Here is a 21,667-nt window from a genome sequence, read left to right as displayed (position 1 = left end):
GAAGGAAGGAAGGAAGGAAGGAAGGAAAGAAAGAAAGAAAGAAAGAAAGAAAGAAAGAAAGAAAGAAAGAAAGAAAGAAAGAAGCAAGCTCTGCCTTTCCTGCCCACGGTGGATGGGCCCCAGGCCAACTTCCCCTGCACCATGACTGCCTCCTCCCCAGAGTTCTCTGCTCCTCCAGGGCTCTGCTGTCACCTGCTGGCGCCAGCTTCCTGAGCTGCCCCTCATCCTGGATTTTCTTCCTCTCCTCCCCACCCACTCCTTGTCCTCACCCTAGAAGTGAGCCTGAGATTTTTCCATCTTACAAAAAATAAAATTAAAAACTCTTCCTGCCAGAGGTCCACAGTCGGCTGTAATGAGAGGCCTCGCCCCAGGTCAGTTAAACAGAAGCCTCCAGGTGGAGCCAGGCCCCCCAGTGGGTCCAAGGGACCAAGATGGAGAGCCATGGCTTTGCCTGCTCCCTTCTGGCCTGGGTGTTGCCCTGGCTCTCCACTTAACTAATGACCTTTGAAACAAAATGTCCTCACCCAGTGTCACAGTGTCATCATCTCCTGTGACAGACTCCCTTCGGTGGCCCTCTTGAGACCTTCTCCACCCACCTGACCTCACCACACCAGGTCACACTGCAGGCTTCTCCCTCCCTCCCCTGTCCTCCGCCTCCTCCCTGGCCATCTCTCCCCAACCCTCTCGTACATGGAACCTCCTGGCTCTTGTCCTTAACCTTCTCCTTTGTCTATTCCAAACCCTCCCAGGGTACCTTCCCCTCCAGGGGCTTCCAAATCCGTGTATCCAGCCCTAACCTCGTTCTTGGGCTCCCGTCCATACTTCCTGCTGCCTGTGTAGATAATCCTCTGGGAACTTACACCCTTCTCATCTGATTTTCCCATCTTTATATCAAAAACCTGTTCCTCCACATGTATCGCCTATCCAGATTACTGCCACCAAACTGGCTTCTCCTAGCCAGAAAGAGGTGACATCCTCATCCCCACCCCCTCTCTCACCACCCACACCGGATGGGTCATGCAGTTCTAGAAGGCCTTGGAGTCCTCCTCCTTGGCTACAGCCCTTGCATCATTTGTCCCTGGGCTATTTTGAGAAGCCTTCCCTCGCTTGTCCTCCCCAGACTCTAACCCCACCTGCGGGGGACAGTCCTACACACCCACCGGAGGTGTCTTTCTAAAACGCAAACCTGAGTGTCTGGTGGCAGGGCTCAATCCTGACAGCTTTGCTCAGTCCAAGGATGAGATGCCAGCTCCAGACAGGTCACACCAGGCTCCTCCAGCATGCACCTTGGGGACCTTCCTGGCCTACCCCCCACTCGCTTTGTGCTCAGTACCTCTCACCAGCACCCTGTGTGTGTCTTTCCATCCATATGAGCCACAGACATGGACCAAGAGCCTTCTCCAGAGGTGCATTGGGCAGCTAACCCTGCCCTCCTGGGGCTCCTTGGTGGACTTTCCACCCTACATCCTGACAGCTGCCCAGGGTCTAATTCCTCCCCCAGTCACCACTTGTCACTCTTCTCCCTGGCCAAGTAAGGAAAGAGTGGACTCCCAAGCCTGACCTCCCAGAGCTCTCTTCCTTGTGCAATGGTGGGCAACAGGCTTGATCTTTCTCTGCCTCAGTGCCCTGCTCTGTGAAATGGGGGTGACCATAGTAATCGGTCTCATTCAGCTGTCAAGAGGATCAAGTGGGAGCATTGTAGAGGCCCTAGAATCAGGCCTGGTGCCTGGGCAGCTGCTTGGCTTCTTCCCCTCAGCACGGTGCAGGACATCCTCAGCTGGACTGAAGGAGAAAAAAATCCCAGGTCCTTAACACATTGGAGTTTAGGTCCTCACAGAAAACCAAGGGGCCCTGGTATTATAACCACACTTGAAATGTCCCTAAAAGTTCAAGAAAGAAGGGAAATGCTCCACATGGGGTGTAACATGGCTCAGATGACAACATCTTCCTGGGCCCCTCCTGACCCCAGGCTTCTTGGGCACTGGGGAGGGCCTGATGGCCTGACCGTCAGGTGAGGGAAAGGAAAGAGAGAGGCCGTGTCAGGGGCTGGGACCCTTGAGCTTCTGGTCCAGGGTGGATTTGGGGAGGGGTCTGAAGGGCCTAACACAGCCCAGGCCAGGACAAAAGTGACTTTGAGCAAGGGTGACCCAGTCTCCTCAGGCCTCTGTGTTCTGATGAACAAAGTTAGGCTAGGTAACACCCAGGGCCCTTCTGACCATGATTCTAGAACTCTCTGTATTTGTTCACTTCTGGTCTTTTCTCTAGATTATAAAACTACATCTGGGAGACATCAGGAGCCATGATTTATGAATTAAAGAGCAAATGCATGACTTCATATCTCCAGGAACTTAGGTGTTTAAAAGTATAAAAGACGAAAGCCACTTCCAGGTACTTTAACTCAGGAGTGAGGTTGTGCTCTGTATTTGCAAACACCACCTTTTGAGAGGTTTCAAATGTTTTGTCTTCGACTCCGTAATACCTCTTAAAAGATTTTGATTTACAGAAATAATCCCAAATACGGACCAAGAATTACTCACAAAGATGTTCATCTCAGTGTTATTTATAACAGAAAACAAGTGGTGGTGACTTCAGCCCCCAATACCAAAGGAGCAGGAAGGAACCCAGGGCGTGTCTCTGACATGTTACCTTTCGGTGGCAAGTAACTGCGAGGAAGGGCTCACCATGAAAGGTCAGATGTGGGGGGCTGGGACCTCAATTTTGGAGCATGGTCTTAGTTCAGGAGAAAAAGGAAAATTCCCTACACCAGAAGAAAATGTGGTTAGTGGGATTCTGGGTGATTTTTTCCCCTGGTTCTTTGCATCTCTAAATGTTTGGCATCTATTACTTTGAAACATTTTCTAAAAGCAGAACAAAAACGGAATTTGAAGAAGTAGTACCTTGCCAAAAGTACAGTCAGCTTTCTCACCTCTCCTTGAGCTGCACATTTAAATCCTGGACGCCTTCCTTTCCTCTCCTCTTGCTGGGGATGAGACGCGGATGGCAGTATGGTCCCGGCGCTGAGTCCTCACGATGCAGCACTGGGCCTCTGAGCTTGCCCGCCAGCTCTGCTTGGCTCCTGGGAGTCGCTGCCTTCTCAGGCTGTCGACAGGGAGGGTGAATCTGCTTCTCAGCTCTGCATACTCTGGCAATTCTGCAAACCAGGGCTGTCAGCCTGCGCTGATGTCTCTCCACTCCTCTGGTGAGGACATGAGGGTAGGGTGGGGACAGTGATATGGTGTCCAGTGACTCTGGGCACAGCTATAGAGACAGGCCAAGTAGGACTCCACATGCCAGACCCGAGACCCCTTGGACTTCATGGATGTTCAGACAGGGATGATGGAGTCTTCCGGAACAGATGTGGGAGCGTGGATCTGGGATCAGAAAACGCAGTTGGTCTCCTGGCCCAGACTCGCTACCTTTGTGAGCTGAAGGAAGTCACTGGACCCAATGGGACCCCCTTTCACCCACCTGCCAATCAAATAGGTCAGACTTTATTCACTTTAAGCTCACGTTCATCTCTAAAGGGCTAAGATTTCTGACCTTAATCTAAGGACCCACAGGTTTAGATTAGTCTTTGTGGCCGGCATGCTGATGGGTTAGTCTCAGCTGCTGTGAGAGGGTCAGAGCCTCCTTATCAGCACCACTGGGCTTCCAGGACACTGGGGAGTTTGCACTAGCTGGAACTACAGGCCATCTGGGGGAGGGGGCTGGTATGCGTGGCCCCAGCCAGGAGGTTCCTTTAAGAAGAATCAACATGAAGAGCTGGTCCCTGAGAGGAGAGGCCCAGAGCAGAGACTCTACACATCCATGTGCATTAAGGGGTATGGGTATGTGTGTTGACATGCATGTGTGTGCACGTGTGTCTGCACATGTGCACACACGTGTGCCTGGCTTTGCCCTGGTCAGAATTCTCAGGGGAGGACGCAGACTCTGTCGCGGCTGCGGTGGGCCCCACCAAAAGATGACTCTGATAGACTTTTCATTTTCTGCCTTGACAAATGTCAGGCTGACTTCTCGTTGGCTTGTGTACCACCGTCTTCACACGCCTGATGACCTGGGCAGCTTAACACACTACACAGCTCTTCTCTTAGATTTCTGAAGGGCAGAATCCACAGTCCGTTCCTGGGCTGGAGTGGTGTGTGCCGCTGACTTCCCGCCCAGGCTGGAGCAGAACCCTTGGCCTCTCCCCCAGCTCAGCTGCACAACTCAGCATGTGGCTTTGGGGTCACATGACCTCTTCCTCTAGTCTCTTCTCTTTCTCATAAGGACACTTGATCCACATGATCACATCCAGGATAATCGTCCATCCCAAGGTTAATGTCGCCTCCTCTACAATGTTTGCCATGTGAGGCAACCTTCACAGCTTCCAGGGATCAGGAGGGGACATCCTTAGGAAGGCTATTATTCAGCTGACCACGTGGGCCTCCTCAGGGGTTTGGCCCTCCTCTCCAGGGGCAGATGTGCTAGCTGCCAGGTCCCTCCCCAGCTTCTGGATCCCTTCCTCAGTGGCTGCACCCCAGCCTGCACAGGGGTAGCTGCGTAGAGGGGAGGCCGGCTGTAGGAGCCCTCAGTCAAATGTCTGCGAGAATCGGGACCACAGGGGTCCACACCTGGAGCTCAGCTCTCACTGGCCTGAGCAGAGGGAGTGGGTTGGCTTCCCTGAACCTGCTGTGTTCTGTTCTGCTTGACCATCCAGCAGCTGGGATGTTGACCAGGGCTGGTTCCCTAGTCTCCAGCTGGGGTCTGACCCATGCTGGCTCATGCATGTCCCAAGAAGTGGCTGGACTCAAAATTGGCCAGTCCTGCATCCCACCCCACAACATGTTAAAAGCCTGGAGCTCTGGGGTAATTAATTTGGGGGGCACCCTCTTGAGCTTCAGAATTACTTCTGACATTTGCACACCAGCAATGCATGCTTGAAGCACACAGTTTTTGCATTTGCTTATTCATTTATTAGCTTAGAAAGTGGGAAAGGTAGGGGAGGGAAGGCCTGTTGGACCTGTGCATCAACCTGTGTGAATGTGTCTCTATGAACACTAAATTCTTACAGTAAAAGTCATACCCTAAATGCACTAAAGGTATCACAAAACTATATCCTAGAACAGATAACAAATGTTCGTGGAAAACCTGGTGAAGTCTGAATAGACTAGAGTTTAGTCACTAGTCACATATCAACATTAATCTCTCAGTTTTGACAAATGTACCACAGTTATGTAAGATGCTAACACAGGGGAAACTGGGTATCTTGAGAACACTCTGTTCTGGATTTGCAACTTTTCTATAAAATCTAAAAGTCTTCCAAAATAAAAAGTTTATTCAAAAATTCCACTCCAAAGTTTTAAAACCTGATACATTGCTGTCGAACTTAAACTAGTAAGTGAAAGATTCAGTCCTACTTTTATTTTCTAATGAGGCATAACATGCATATAGTAAGGTATGTGGATCTCAAGTGTACAGCTCATGGGATTTTGTGTTTGGAGTTGCCCCGATAACCAGCCCCAGATCCAACAAAAGGACTTTTCCAGAACCTGAAAGTCTCCCCCTCGAACTCTCCCAGTCAATGGCTCCTCCCACCAGAAGTGGACACTATTCTGATTTACGTACCATAGTTTTACCTGTTTTTGAACTTCATATAAATAGAAAATCTAGTATGTACTCTTTCATAAATACTCTCTCTCTCTCTCTCTCTCTCTCTCTCTCTCTCTCTCTCTCTCTCTTTTTTGGTACTGGAAATTGAACCCAGGGGCATTTAACCATTGAGCCACATCTCCAGCCCTTTTTTATATCTTATTTAGAGACAGGGTCTCGCCAAGTTGCTTAGGGCCTTGCTAAGTTGCTGAGGCTGGCTTTGAACTTGCAATCCTCCTTCCTCAGCCTCCCAAGTCGCTGGGATTACAGGCATGCACCACCACGCTTGGCTAAGCAAATACTCTGTTGTGAAGTGTGTGCTATGCCGATTCCTTTCACTCAACATGATGACTTAGAATCATTCATGCAATTGAGTGTAGCAGTAGTTTGCTCTTGATTGTATAATATTCCAAGAGCATGAACATCTCTTAAGTTACGTTCCCATCCTATTTTTCTGACATTTGGGTTGTTTCCAGGTGAATGTTTCCTTGTAAACGAGGTGGCTACAGAGCCACATCTCCATGTCTTTGGCAGCTGTATGCACTCATTTCTCCTAGATACGTGTTTCAGAGTGGAATTGCCATGTCATAGGGGAATCTTACCAAATATAGCTGTCCAAAGTGATTGTACCAGCAAATCTTACTCTGGAAATATGTGGGGTTCCAATGGCACCATATCCTTGCCCATACTCACTATTGCCACTCCTTTAAATTCTAGTCATCCCAGGGGATAAGCGCCTCATGGTTTGGGTCTGCATCTCCCTGATGACTAAGAGTGTTGAGCACATTCCCGCGTGTTAGCAGCCTTTAGAATATCCTCTTTTGTGTGGGGCCTATTCACATCTTTTGCCCATTGCTATTGGATTGGTTTTCTTATTGATTGGTGGGGTCTCTTTATATACTCTGGATACAAGCCTTTTGCCAGATATGTGTGATACATATAATGGTTTTTTAATAATAATACCTAATAAAATAGTAGCTTTACTCCAGCCCTGTTTCTTTTTTGTGGTGCTGGGGATTGAACCCAGGGCCTTGTGCATGCAAGACAAGCTCTCTACCAACTAAGCTGTATCCCCAGCCCTACTCCAGTCCTTATTTTTTATTTTGAGACAGGGTCTCACTAAGTTGCTGAGGACCTTGCTAAGTTGCTGAGGCTGACTTCCAACTTGTGGTCTTCCTGCCTCAGTCTCCTGAGTCACTGGGATTATAGTGGTGTCCTACCACGCCCAGCTCTTTGTAATATTTTAAATTTTTTTTTTAGTTTAAAATTTTTTTTATTTGTTCTAGTCATTTAAACATAACAGCAGAATGTTCATCAGTTCATTGTACACAAATGGAGCACAATTCTTCACTTCTCTGGTTGTACACGAAATAGAGTCACACCATTCGTGCAATCATACATATACCTAGGGTGATGATGTCCATCTCATGGCATACCCCCATGCCCCCTGCCCTTCCCTCCCTCCCCTTTGCCCAATCCAAAGCTCCTCCACCCATCCCATGCCCACCCCCATATGGATCAGCATCCACTTATCAGAGAAAACATTCAGCCTTTGTGTTTTGGGGATTGGCTTACTTTGCTTAGCATGATATTCTCCAGCTCCATCCATTTACCTGAAAATGCCATAATTTTATTCTGTTTTATTGCTGAGTAATATTCCATTGTGTGTATATGTACCACAGTTTCTTTATCCATTCATCTATTGACTGGTATCTAGGTTGCTTCCAAGTTTAGCTATTGTGAATTGTGTTGCTGTAAACATTGATGTGGCTGTGTCCCTGTAGTATGCTGATTTTAAGTCCTTTGGGTAGAGACCGAGGAGTGGGAGAGCTGGGTCAAATGGTGGTTCCATTCCCAGTTTTCTGAGGAATCTCTACACTGCTTTCCAGGTTGGTTGCACTCTTTGCACACTCTTAATGGAGTTTTTTGGGAGGCTGATCAATTCAGCTTTAATCAAATCAGCCATTGCTTTTTTTTTTTTCTTTTTAATTTGGCTAAGAAGAATTTGCCATTCGTATATACTCAGAACCAGAAGGAATTCTAGAGATCTCCAGTGCCCGTAGGTTTGTGTTTTTTTTTTTTTTTAAGAGAGAGAGAGAGAATTTTTAATATTTTTAGTTCTCGGCGGACACAACATCTTTGTTGGTATGTGGTGCTGAGGATCGAACCCGGGCCGCACGCATGCCAGGTGAGCGCGCTACCGCTTGAGCCACATCCCCAGGCCCCCTAGGTTTTGATCCTTCTGTTCTTTAGAATAACTTAGGGACCTTTGCCTGCCTGGGTCACTACAAAGATTCTGAACTGGTGGCTCAGGGTGGGGCACGGGCAGCAGCACTGCTGAAGAGCTCCAAGGGGATTCTAACCAGCCTGGAGCAGGGAGCCGCTGACCCAGGGAGAGCCTGGAGTTCAGGAGAGGGACAGTGGCCTGACAGTGGCCAGGCACCCCTCCTGTTCCTGCCGCATCTGCCTAAAAGGATGAGGAGCTTTGCCAGGGAAGTAAGTGGCGCTGCCTCTGGCACAGTCCTCGGGGAGGGGGGGTCTTCGACTTGAAACCCCACTTACCAGGGACAGTCCTGGTTCGTGCCTGTTAACAAGTGTAACCGGACTCTCACAGGTGTCCCTGCTGGATGATACACTGTAGGGTTGCCCACCTTAGCCTCTCGAGTTCTGCTGGCCTAGATGCCATTCAAGTGCTCAAGCCCCAGGCTCAGCCTCAGCCTCCACCCCAGACTCTTCTGAGTGGTTTGGAAGACACTGGGTCCTAACATCCCATTCCAGGCCCCAATTCCTCATCCTTCCCGCCGGCTTTCTCAGAACCCCACCAGGAGAAGCAGCATCCTGACATGTGGCCAGTGCCTAGGACCAACCCCCACAATGGGCCAGGCAAAGATGCCACTCAGCTGCAAGAACCTACGACTGTTGTCACTGCGCCCACTAGAGGGGCTCTGGAGGAGCAGGGGACAAGTTTTCCCAAGACATAGGACTAAGTCCTTAAAAATTCCAGGGAGTCAGAAAAGTGTCGCTCCTGTACCCAGGCTGGCTCCCTCTCAGGTGGCCGCTCCTGAGACAAGCAGGGGCAGCCTTCTCCCTACTCTTGCTTTATGGCAAGAACCACAAGCCCAGCACCCTTGCTGTCTCTTCAGTGTCACATGGCCCTCCGGTCACCTTGAAAAGTGAGGGCCTTACAGCAGCCCTGCCCCAGGGATCACAGCTAACAGCCCCCGCCCCACCCCGATTCTTCCAAACTATCTGATCCATCTGAACCTCAGTCCTGCCTTCAGCCACGTCCTCTGTGCAAAACCAGGTGCTTATGACCATAGTAGGTTGAGTGGTGGCCCCCAAAACTTACATCGGCCTCCTACCCCCAGCATCTGTGACCGTGACCTGACTGGGGAAAGTGTCTCTGCAGATGTCATTAAGGATCTTGGAGGTGAGCTGATCCTGGTTTATCCAGTGACAAACGTCTTCATGAGTGACTAGGGAGAACATGCAAGAGAAGGTCATGTGAAGACCGGGCCAAGATGGGAGCCATACAGCCCCAAGCTGAGGGATACCAAGAGTTACCAGGATCTACCAGAAGCTGGAAGGGACAGTCTCTGGAGAGACTGTGGCCCTGAAAACAGTTTGATTTCAGGCTTCTCGCCTGTGGTGCGGTGAGGACACATTTCTGTTGTTTTATGCCACCAAGTTGGAGATAATTTGTTGTGGCAGCCCTAAGAAAGGAACACAGTGACTTAAGTGAGCTTAATTATTCTCGACCCTGCCTAACCTTTCTGCAAAGCTGTTTCCCAGTCTGTCTGCTCTGAAGCATCAACAAGAAACACACACATACGCACACGCACGCACGCACACACACACACACACCTCTGCTAATCCACATCCTCGGGTTCCCTAGGAACACCATGAGCATCCCCAAGAAGAAGGGGGCTGGAGTAGGTCATTTATCAAGCACATCACAATAATGGGGGGGGGGGGCAGGCAGGCTGAGCTCTGCAGCTTGGCAGCCACTGTGCAGAGTGACAGCCACCGTGCAGCCTGTCTTGCCTTGCTGCCAAGGGGCTGGGGAAAGCCAGGCTCCTTTGATTTCTGGCTATAAACAGAACCTTCTGGGAAGACTGGAAAGCGAAGGAGGCAAAGACACCAAGAAGCAGACCTCTCTGCCACTTAATGAAGGGACCCAGAGGTGACCTCCGGGGACACTGAAAGGAATGGGAAATAATCAGCGCCGCTGTGGGTGCCTAGTGTAGGCCGGGGAGCGTGCCAGCCGGGGAGCGTGCCAGCAGGTGGCTGGCTCATGGGGCTTGGACCTGGGCTGGGAAGGCCTGTTTCAGGGTGAACAGGAGGAAAACAACTTCCTCGTAGTCACCCGCCTCATACAGACACCCAAACTGGGCCGAGCCGTCAGGGCCGCACCCCATGCTCTGCAGGTCGGAGTAGGCGCAGCTGCCTGTGGCCAGCAGGGTGGGCTGCGACCAGGCAGCAGGCTCGGGGGGCCTGGTGTTGAGGTACACGCCCAGGTTGCGCCTCTTCCGGGTGTCAGTGGGGTGAACGTAGAGCAGCCACTGGTCTGGGGAGCTGGGGCTGGGGAAGGCCACCGTGCTCCCGTGGCAGCCATGGGGCGGCTCGGGCAGCTTTCGGGTCACCAGGGCCCCCTGGAAGTCCAGCCCTGCGTTGGTGCTCTGGGCCTGCACCCGGGCCCCGAGCGAGCTCCTGGCGTTGAGGTACACCACGCTCTGCCCCCGGGACCTCACCTCCGCCACCTGGCACTCCACGGAGTCCTGGGCCACGAAGTTCCCTCTCTGCCACGTGCGGCCGTGGTCGTGGCTGAGGAAGCAGAAGGAGGCTGGGGAGGGCGAGTGGTGGTGGGGAAGCTTCCGGTAGGCATAGGCGGGCACCACCAGGCTCTGCATGTGGTTGTGCAGCTGCAGACAGTGCCCCGGGCCCACTGCAAAGGTGGCCCATTCCTTGTGGGCGGGGCCGATGGCCGAGCTGGTGATGTCACTGGCAGGGCTCCAGGTCCTGCCATGGTCAGCACTAGTGACATGGCACAGCCGCACCATGTTGACCCCGGACTGCAGCTGGTGGCGCTCGGAGACCTGCCCTGGGATGGCGATGAAGAAGAGGAAGAGGGTCCCGGTCTGCTCGTCGTAGAGCGGGCACGGGTTCATGGACCGGTGGCCCTCCAGCTGGGCTTGGGTCACCACCTCCTGAGCGTGCCACTGGACGTGGGGGGAGGGAGGAAAGGGAAGCACAGTACTGAAGCAGGTGACCGAATCAGGAGCCACACTCTCAGGGGTGGGTGGGGCGGTGTGTCTCATGGGGACAGGACCACTGTTGAGACCCTCCTCAGAGCACTGTGGGCTGGGGCTCTCCGATCCCTCCTGGTGCCCACTTTTCACTGAGCAGCTCTGTCACTTCCATTCCCATCAGCATACAGAGCACCCAGGATGTGCCAGACGCCAAGATACAAAGATGACTCCGGAGGAGCCGTGACGCCTTCTCCCTGGTTGCTCCTATTTACCAGCCCAGTCTAGCTTGAACGTCAGACTTAATGGGGGCCTCAATAATCGGACCAGTGCTAGATAGAATCTGTTGCCCTCCTCCTATCTTCTATGCATGATACTCTATTAATGCATCCTAAGAGGGCATTGCCTCAAGATATTGAGGACTAAACACAGACCTTCCTGGATGCCCAAGTCCGCTGTACACGCCCCAGCTCTGCCGTTCATCCCCACTCATTAGCAGTAACCCCCAATAAGGGATTCTAATCTCAGATGCTGTGCCAAAGGTCTAAAATGCACTACCTCATCTATCTCCTAATCCTAGGGGACAAGTATTAGTAGCTCCATCTCACACCTGGAGAATGAGAGGCTCATATAAGGTCGAGTTGCCCAAGGCCATCCCTCTGGTAAGAAATGGAACCAGGACTTGAACCCAGGTCTATCTGCTTTGAGTCCCATGAACATGTACAATCATTATGTGTCAATCAAAATCAAAATTAAAAAAAAATCATGCTTTGAATAGCTACTATGTAGTAATGACCACAAAGTAATGATAATAATATTAAATCCTTCAAATAAAGTAAGCCAGCCTTGGGTATCTTTATCCAGATTACAATTTGGAACTTTAGGACACAACAATCATCCCACACCTAGCTCCTGAAGTTAACTGCACTCAAAGATGCCAGTTTATATGGTAATGAACTGCTCCTCCCTGGGGTCTCAAGGGTGTTGGGAAACTCATGCACTAAAGCAGACGGCCAGGCCAGCAGGACCTGCTGTCCTGGTGAACCCAGGCCAGTGTGACCACTGGGATTGCCTGGGGTGCCCCACCACTGAATGGTTTCTTGCTCCCTCCTGGGCTTCAAGGTGTCTGCTCTCTCTGTGCCCTTCCCTTAGCCATGGAAGGATGGAATGACCCTCATTGTATGAGATCCAGGCCTGGGTCCCTCTGGACTCACCAGCAAAGGGGTGTGTGGGGAACCATCCCAGGGGAGTGTCTGTAGCCACTGCTGCCTTACCTGGACCTGGTGGGCGGACGCGTCATAGTCTCCTCTGCGCAAGGCGATCAGCTCCGCGTGCTCGTCCTTCTTGCTCATTCGCTTTTCTGCAAAGGCCAGCAGTGTCTTCTGCCAGGGCAGGTAGAGCAGGGCGGGGATCCTGTAGGCATGGTCTCCCGACTGGAACAATCTCTCTCTCTGCAGGACAGGGCAGGTCTCCTGGGGGCTAGGAGGACAGGCAGAAAGGGAAGATGTGTCTCTTGCAGTCACATCTGTGTCAGGGGCCAAAGCCATCCACCTACAGGTGAGCAGACCCCTGTCCAGGTGGCCTGTCCTCTCCCCAGGGGGCTCCTTCTGCACTTCTGCACTTACCTCCCTGCAGCTGGCCGCGCGCCCTCCAGAGACATCGTGGGGAACATTTGGAAAGTGTACTTTGTATTAGGTGTTTGCTGTAAAATGGGGCTGGGGTTGTGGCTCAGCAGTAGAGTGCTCTTCTCACATGTGTGAGGCACTGGGTTCCCTCCTCAGCACCACATAAAAAATAAATAAAATAAAGGTTTTTTTAAAAAAAATTTAAATTAAGCAATTGCCTTACAAAATTATTTATTATTTATGATAACCTTCAGCAGCTTTTGTCAGAACCAACACATTAATCAGATGTAAAACCTTGGATGGGGTAGGGGCAGTTGGCACTCGCAGAGTGGCATTCTACAGCTGTCCAACTGCCAGGAAATGACACATGGGAGCTTTTTATAACTCCAGAGCCCTAGAAAGTTGCTTTAGAAAAAAGAAAGAAGAAAAAGCCTGAATTCTCAGGCTCTGCTCCTCAGCTGCCTGGGGCTAAGGCCCAGCACACCCACCATCCCACCCCCAGTGTGAGCCCCGCCCCCAGGCAGGCAGAGCCATGGGGGGCATGACAGAGAAAGGGGGTCCTGACTGCTAACTGGCTTGGAGGAGCCCCCAGAGGTATGACAACCACAATAATAATAAGTATTCAGCTAAAAGGGTAGCGGGGGCTAGGAGATAACTTGGTGACATTGGTGTCTCCTTCAGGGGCACTAATTCCCAGCTGGGCTACTCCAAAAGTCATCTCCAGGAAGGGCTATGTGCGGTCACCAACAGACCCAAAAACAGAAGGACCAGGTGGACCCTGTCCCAACTGGGGACAGCAAGGTTGCTGAGCCCCTTGGGGTCAGCTGAGCTTTCCCGGAGACTGTGTCTCAGCCCAGCTTCTCCCTCTGCCCAGGGCCCTTCCTGATAGACCTCCTGACAGAATCCCACGCAGAGCCATCAGCCTCCTGGGGAGCCCTGTCCACGACATGGCCGCTGGGGGCAGACATGAGAGAGTGGGGTCAGCAGGAGGGGCAACAGGCTTTCCTCTTTATTCCTTTTTTCCATCCTGTACATGTATTATTTACTTACAATTTAATTTTTTTGATAAATAAGTGTCTATCAGTCTATTATCCAAGTCATAGTGAACGTTATTATTTAGACAATGTGATGATATGAAACTCAAAGGCACCCAAGCTACACCAGAAAAGAAAGGCCTACTGCCCGACAGGGCTGCAGGGACTGAGTCTTCGTGACAAGACTAGAACTGCAGACTCTGATCCAAGAAAACAGGACCGGTTATAACCATTATAAACTATAGACAGGGAAGGATCAAATATGATTAAAAGTTTAAAAAACATGCAGGAGGCAGAAGCAGCTCAGCTGTGCTCTCTTAGAAAATTGATCAAAATTGATCTTAGAAAATTGGCTTATTTCAGCGACAAGCCATTCGCTCTGGCAAGCATGTCCCTGATGAAAATTCAACAGTGTTGGTATAATCTGATGAAAATGTTTATATTAGAAATATCCCCAGGGCCCAGACTTTCTCTACGTGAGCGGCAACCTGGGAGGTTAGCTGAGGACATTCACCAAGGAGCTGCTCAGGGCTGAGCAAGGCGGAGGAGCCGGGAGAGGGCAGGGAGCAGGGTCTTGTGGAGTGAACAGCAGTACAAGGAGATCAGGAGCAAAAGTGCCCCGTCTTCAAGGCTGTGAGAGTGAGGCAACATGCCAGGATGGAGGCTGGGGGTCAGCTCAGCCTCCGGAGACTGTGGTCAGTAGAAATGCCAGCTCCAGCCGGGCCATGGGGTCTGCAATTGTGAAAATAATATCAGAGACTTTCCAGATGATAAGGGCAACTCCAGGCGGCGAGGGGCAAATTCTGGCCTAGAGTGGTCACCAAAGTAACCCACTGTTACGTTCACCTTATTAACATAGTAAAACCCACAGCCCCCACCTAAGACAGTGATGAGACACATGTCACAGGCTGAAGCACGTGGCATGACTGGAGTCCACTCCACATCAGACCATGTCAAGAGACCAAGCTCCTGCCTACCCTGCAGGAGCCAGAAAAGCTGTTCCCCTTATCCTTCACCTGAGCCCATAATGGCACCCTCTTTCTCCACAGAAAAGTCTTTAACTGGGCTTCTCCAGAAATCTTCACCATGGCTGATTTTTAAGACTGTCAGCAAAAGAGACTCTACAAAAGAGTCCAATGTAGATAAACTTCTTATTTTCGTGTTGCCCTGTTTTACTTGGCCACTGACCGGGAAGATACCAGCACTCCAGGTGCCGGACACCCCCTAATTTTTCACAAACATGTATCCAGTATAGTAGTTTGTAGAAATGTGCAAACAAGGCCTCTGGCCTTGAGCTGGGCTTCACAGAGATGTCTACATTTCTAAGCTAAGAGAAGTTACCAATTGGGCTCCATGGTAACAGCTGGCAGGGGGAGGAAAGAAAGAGGAGAAGAAGCTCTCCCCTTCTCAGGTGTTGTCCTTGAAGGGTTAACTTGCCCAGAACAGTGAAAGAAAAAGCTGCTTTTATGTGAACTTCTGCAGACTGTGGACTTCTGAGCCCCTCCCCTTACATGCTGGGTATAAAACTCTGAAACTCCCTGGATTACAGCAAAAGCTGTGCCCTCTGAACCTGGCTGCAGCCAAATAAAACTTTTCCTGCTATCTTTGGTGCCTTGCCTTGTCTGTCCTTACAACAAGCCAACCTGGGGTCTTTGTCCCCAAGTGCTGGCTCCCTCTGGCCAAGCAGAAGTCCTTCATAAAGCTTTGCCTGCACCCCCATTCTTTCCAGGCCCACTCTCCCTTTCTACAACTCTGGACACAAGAACTCAAGTAAACACTATCTAATTCCAGAATATTTTCATCACCCCATGAGCACTCTCTATTACCTAGTAATCTAATCTCTCTCTCTCTCTCTCTATCTCTCTCTCTCTCTCTCTCTCTCTCTCTCTCTCTCTCTCAATTTGCCTATCCAGGACAATTTATATAAATGCAATCATATGTGGTCTTTGAGTGTGGCTTCTTATGGTGATGTTTCCGAGGTTCATTCATGTTGTAGCACAAAGCACATACTTTATTTCTTTTTATGGCTGGACACTATCCCATTATGTGAATAGACCACTGCTCTGCTTTAAATGTTTGTGTCTTTCCAAAAATTCATGTTAGAACTGAACCCTCAGGCAACTATATTAGGAGGTGGGGCTTTAGGAGATGGGCTAGCACCCATTGATGGGATCATGGTTCTGATGATTAAGGCTCTTGCCTTCCCTCTGCCAGTATTTGTCTCCCCTGGAGTAGGCAGCAACAGGGCACCATCTTGGAGGCAGCAAGCAGCCCTCACCAGACACTGAACCTGCCAGCACCCTGTTCTTGGACTTCCCAGCCTCCAGAACTATGAGGAAAAAAAACCCTATTGTTCAAAAATTACTAAGTCTGTGATATTTGTTATAGTAGCACAAATGGACTAAAACAACCGCAATTTATATCCATCATTTGATGGACATTTGGGTTGTTTCCAGTTTTTGGGCTATTGTGACCAATGCTGCTACGGACATTCATGCCCCAAAGACATTTTTTGTGCCCAAGGTCTGATGTGGACACATGTTCTCCATTCTCTTGAGTGTGTGCCTAGGAGTGGAATTGTGTGGTCACATGGTAGTTCTGTGTTTGACTTTTTGAGAACCACCAGAATCTTCCACAGCAGCTGTCCCATTTAAAATCTCCCTGGCAGACATGGGGCTTGGATTTCTCCACATTCCCATCAGCACTCGGTCACTCTGTCATTCTGATTCCAGCTGTCCTAGTGGATGTGCCCACGTATCTTGCTGTGATTTTGTTGCTTCCCTGGTGAGTAAGGATTCTGAGCATTTTTGCTTGGGCTCACGGGCCATAGGATTTGCTTTTAGCCTGGAGGAAATGGGAAGTTTTTTTTTGGCAAGGGAGGGATCCAATGCGATTAGTTTGTAGGAAGTCTCTCTTGTTTTCAAGGGGAAGGATGTGGGAAGTGAGCACGCTGCAATTTTCCAGGTGAGAGCAATGAAATCCTGGGGGAAGCAGAAACAGTGGTGATTCAGGGAAGTCCCTCTCCTAGAGATGGGGACAGCAGAATCAATAGGATTTGGAGGGTAATTTAGGAGCTGAGAATTGGTTTTCACAGTGTGATTTTTCTAGATTCCTCCTTTTGTCTCCAACCTCCTCAGAGGCTACAGTTTGACTCATTCTTCTGGCAAGTATTCATTGTGTTCCCACCTGTGCCCAGCATCTCTTCTGGGAATCTGGGCGTGAATAACACAGCCTGGTGGAATTTGCATTCTGTGGGGCTGGGAAGGTCCCTATTGTTGCCAAATACCTAGATGGTGTCTGGAGAGCCTGGACCCACCTGAGCACTCAACGGGATTGCTTCACTTGACCCACAAATGCCCGGCCTCTGTGCAGCCCGTGAGGCTCTGAGCAAGGCCTCGCATGGAGGGCTGTGGACACCTGCAGGCTCCAGCCCCTACACAGGCCACCACTTTCTCTAAGCGTTTGTCTCTTATGTATTTAGAGAAAAGGGAAGGCCCAAAGAAGGCAGGGAAGAGGGACCTCAGAGTCAGTAGGAGGGCTCATTCCTATCCCTGCAGCCACTCTGTGGCTGGCCCAAACTCCCACCTCCCTGACAGTACCCACCTCAAATCAAGTGCTAATGCCAAACACTCAGATGGTCCTCCCAAAGTGCTGGGTGCTCCTTTGGTACTCCCAATATTTTCTCAAAATGCTTGCAAACAGTATTGACGAATTTTGTTACTCATGATTGACAAATATTTATTCATTTAATCCTCATGACACCCCTGTGAAGTAGATGTCTGTATAAGCCCATTTTATGGATGAGGAACCCAAGCTTTATCAGCCCTTGAGTGGCCAAGTGAAGCCCAAAGACACTGCTGACCTTGTGTGGCATTTCCTCCCAGAGAACTGCCGTTTCCTGCCCCTGGGGGAGTTTCCAGGAGGCTCCAGCACCCCTTGCAGATAGCTGGAGTGCTTCGACCCTGCCGTGCCTCCCAACCGTGGCAGACACTGAGGTTGATGCAGTAGGAACAGAACTGAGTCAGTATCAAAACTTGGAACACTGACACTGGCTCCCGGTTTCCTTCTCCCCAAATGACTAGAAGGGAACTGGGCAGGGCGGCTGCAGAGCCATCTCACACCCGCACAGGGTGAGCCTGGATGGGGCTGGGGAGGAGCCAGAACCAGAAGCCTCTTGGAGTCCAAGCCAGGCTCACTGTCATAGCCAGGCAACTGGGGAGATGACACTATCAGGTGGAGCTCCGATAAATTGCCATTTCGTGGGTCAAAAATTGTGGCATAACAGCAATTTCATAAGGTCTCCCTAAGGCCACCAGCGGCTGCTCCTGTAGGTGCCACTCCCAGAGCCCCACATCCTACCCCAGAAAGTTCACTTCTCCCACATGCCCAAAAGGCAGGCATCAGCCCTCCCGACACAGATGTGGGGAAACCCAGAACTGGGTCAGGGAGGCGGGAGATGGCTTCTCCAGAAGCTCACACCCTGGGGTGGTGGAGACGTGGATCTAAGCCTGGATCTGCCAGATTCCACAACCCACGCTCCCAACCGCTGGGCCCTCCTGCCTCAAGACCCGCAGCTGCTGGGACTTTAAGGCCTGAATGTTCTGTGAAGTTCCCCCCAGAAGACACACAGTGGAGGGTCCCTGTGTGGCTCCTCTTCTTCCCCTGGTGGGAGTCCAGCTTGGCAGGCACCTTGGAAACCAGAGGCCTCGTTGCCAGCATGCACTTGCCAACTTCAGGGAATGCTGGACAACTCACAAATCAGTAATGAGCACCTTCTGTGTGCAGGGAAAGAGACAACAGCCAAGCCCTGTCGCTGCCCTCAGGGCTCCCGCTGGAGCAGAGAAAAGCCACTAATTATGGGGAACGAGGAAGGTGCACTTTGCTGCCTTTCCCAGAGGAACAGCCTTGGTTCTCGAGTCTAGTTCCAGGTGGGACATGCCTGCTGGCTCCGGGCCTGGAACAGTGCCGTCCTTCTGGGGAGCAGCTGCTATGTCAGGCCCCTAACAGCACCAGCAGACCTGCTCTGCTGGGCCACCAGCCCCCAACAGTGAGCTTCGTTCCCCAAGAAAAACCCGCTTCCCAGGGAGTTCACACCTCAGCGGGGACTCGCGCTCGCTGGCTTCCCACGGGCAACCTTTGGAAGATGGGACCAGCATTGGCTCGAGAGCAGAACTGGAGGTTTTCCTGAGGTTCTGACTGAGTCCTCCCCAGACGTTCCCCATTCTTCGTATCCTCGGAACATGCCAGAACAGTGGGGAACTCCACCAGTGGCCTGTTGAGGTGCCCCAAGCTGGCATGCTCTTTGACACTGCCGTCATCAGTGTTTCCCAAATGTCACAGCCCCGGAAAAGCTTAGTTTATGTCAACAAAGGAACATGTGGGTCGATTTAGAGATAAGCCTACCTCAGGGAGGGTGTCCAAGCAGATCCGGGGCTGGTCGTGAAGTCAGGATGTGTGAGCAGAGGCAGGGGCTAGAAGGCCCTCACGGCTCCTGCATTCCCCTGGCCTCACCGCCAGTCTCAGGCCCCTCTATGGGTCCATGCTTATATACACCTAGGGAATCCTCACGTCGGCCTCCCACTCATTTGACCAAGCACGCGCCACGGACCAGGTCAGCCCTGCAGGCCCAACCCTGGCCCAATCAGGATGCTGCCTCTCCTGAGCTGGGAAGAAGTCTGCCTGAATCACAATTCTGTCATGCCTGAATCAGAGGGTGAGCCGGGCAGTCTGAGTCAAGTTCACCTCCTAAAAATGGATGCATTGAGCAACACATGGGCACCGTGGGAATGGGCTTCCTCAGGCTGCAAACGTGCAGGATTAAAGAAGTGCATAGGACATAGGACCCAGACCACCAGAAGCCAGCCTTGCACAGAGGCTACTGTACCTTACACAGAAAAAACCTTCTGTCCAGACTGGACAGATGCCACCCTTGTCATTGATCCTGTGGCCGAGGATCATGTTTCAGTGTGATTTACATAATTCTCCTCATTTTGCCTTTGAAGTCTCCCTTTACCCCTGCCCCTCTGAATATGCCCACACAGATTCCCATTTGCAATGCCAATCCCAAATACACCTCATTATTCTTCAGAGTCTCTCTCTGTTATTTAAAGTTTGACAGCTATAGAGATCAGAGAACTTGGTGGCCTTGTTTGCTCTGCAAGCTGTATCTAGAAGTTTCTGATTCATCATGGGTGGCTGATAAATGCTCATTAGTGAGTAGATGAATGTCACCTTCCCAGGTGGGGCCAACGTGAGGATTACACGAGATGACCCATCTGAGTCTGTCAGCCACACAGGGTAGAGACCCATTAGATGTTAGCCCCCACTGACAAACTCCTTTCTTCTGTATCCACCGTAGCCATGTCCAAGGCTCTGGGGACACCTCCCCCCAGACCATTGTACTCAATGCATGTGACGCTACAGAAGCTGGAAAAATCAAAAGGTGGTCAAGTTCAGTTCAAAGCACACTTTCTGTCTTAGTCTTAAACCAGAAGATACAGGAGGCCTTTCCTTTCTGCAGGTGGACAAAGTCCTTCCACAGTATCTTCAGCTCTGGAGGGTTCCCTGGCTCACGGCCAAGTGCACCCTTGCCTCACCCCTTTTTTTTCCTGGGAGGTCCCCTGACTGCCCCCAGGCTAGGACTGCTGTGGGGTCATCTTGTTCCTGCTCCAGGCCCTGCCCTCTCGCCAGTTCTGAGAGGAAGGTCAAGTCAGTCTGGAATTTATCTTTGAAAGCCCCATTCAGAGGTCAGCTCCCATGAAGGCCCCAGTAAACCACCCCCTCAGACCCTCCCCCACAGGAGGCCAGGGGATCCTCTGAAGCTGCGCTCTTTACATCCTTATCCTTATTTTTCTGCCAGCTAATGGACAGGCCAAGGATGAGTTGTTTTAAAGTGCTTTTAGTGTAGAGGACTAAAGAAATTGTGATGTACATACAAAATGGGTCATTAGACAGCTGAGTAATTGAAATCATGTTTTAAATGCTAGATAATGCTAGAAAAAATGCTGAGATGATGTGAATTATAAAAAGTAGGACACAAGATGCTATATTAGCTAAAAATATGGGTTTTTTTCAATTTATTATATACTCAAAAGTCTATGTTAAAAATAAAAACAAACGAAATAAGTATTGTTACATCCCCCAAACTTAGCACAGTGTCTCAAACAAAGCATTTAGTAAATATCTGTTGAATATAGAATGAATAATCATCATAATTAATTTTAATTAGTAGGATTACAAATGATGTCTATTGTCCTTGTACTCTTCCAAGCACACACAGATTTTATTACAGTTTAAAAAGGCCTTATTTTAAAAAATAATTGTAAGTAATATAATGACAGACTTGAAATCCAGCTCATGGGTGCCCAAGGCTCCACCTTAGCCAGATCACCAAGTGGGGAAAGGGGCCCGAACAGCTGGTACCCATGGGCCTGGGTCCTCTTGCAAATTTAAGTTATGTTTGACCCCTAGGGAAAAGTTGGTTAAATGTACAAAAATATTGATGTTTGAGGCCCCAGCTTGTATCCCCCTGCACAACATCTACCAAAAAACAATCATCAGACACGTTCTGTGAACCAGCACCATGCGAACTGGGGAGCAGCAGAGTCCCAGAGCTCCAGGTGATTATGATTTAGGTGGGGAAGAAACTAACCCACAAGGAAGAAGTGAAGCCAGGGACCAAGTACTGTGGGGCAGAGGGTAATGGTGCAGATTAAGGGGAGGTGGGTCAGGGGTAGGAAGACTTTCTGGAGGAGGCACAAGACCTGGACAAAGCTAGGAAGAAAAATCAAATGTCTAGGAGCAGAGACCGGGCATTCAGCCGAGAGCTCGGGCCCAGCTCACAGTGGGCCTGGAGTCTGGGGAAGGGGGCCTGGCCTGCTGGGATCACTGTGACTTTAAGGTCATCTGTTTTCTCTCTGAAGGTTTTTACGGTGTGTTTGTGTCTTAATCTTGGATACTCCAGGGGTGAACTATCTTCTTTACCTTGCCTAGGACTCGGCATGCTTTTTAAAATGTGGAGCTCAGGTCCTTCAAGACTGAAAAGTCCCCAGATATTTCTTTGACTCTGACCTCTCCTCCAATTTTAATTCTCTCCTTCTCAACAACCTGTTAAACACCTATTGGGTTTTCTTGA

The 21,667-nt window shown here is 50.5% G+C and overlaps 1 protein-coding gene across 1 annotated transcript; it reads right to left on the bottom strand.

Moving 5' to 3' along the window:
• Positions 1–9,920: 9,920 nt before the first annotated feature.
• NEU2 (neuraminidase 2) lies at positions 9,921–12,546 on the bottom strand (the record flags this gene model as incomplete). Its single annotated transcript, XM_081262197.1, has 3 exons — positions 9,921–10,847; positions 12,149–12,353; positions 12,500–12,546. 3 exons carry the CDS (start codon positions 12,544–12,546, stop codon positions 9,921–9,923), a joined length of 1,179 nt encoding a protein of 392 aa, XP_081118323.1.
• Between the last annotated feature and the right edge of the window lie 9,121 nt (positions 12,547–21,667).

This window comes from Spermophilus citellus (assembly GCF_964194105.1).
Source record: "Spermophilus citellus genome assembly, chromosome: 11".
NCBI lineage: Eukaryota > Metazoa > Chordata > Mammalia > Rodentia > Sciuridae > Spermophilus > Spermophilus citellus.
This window is presented reverse-complemented; position numbering and strand designations above follow the sequence as displayed.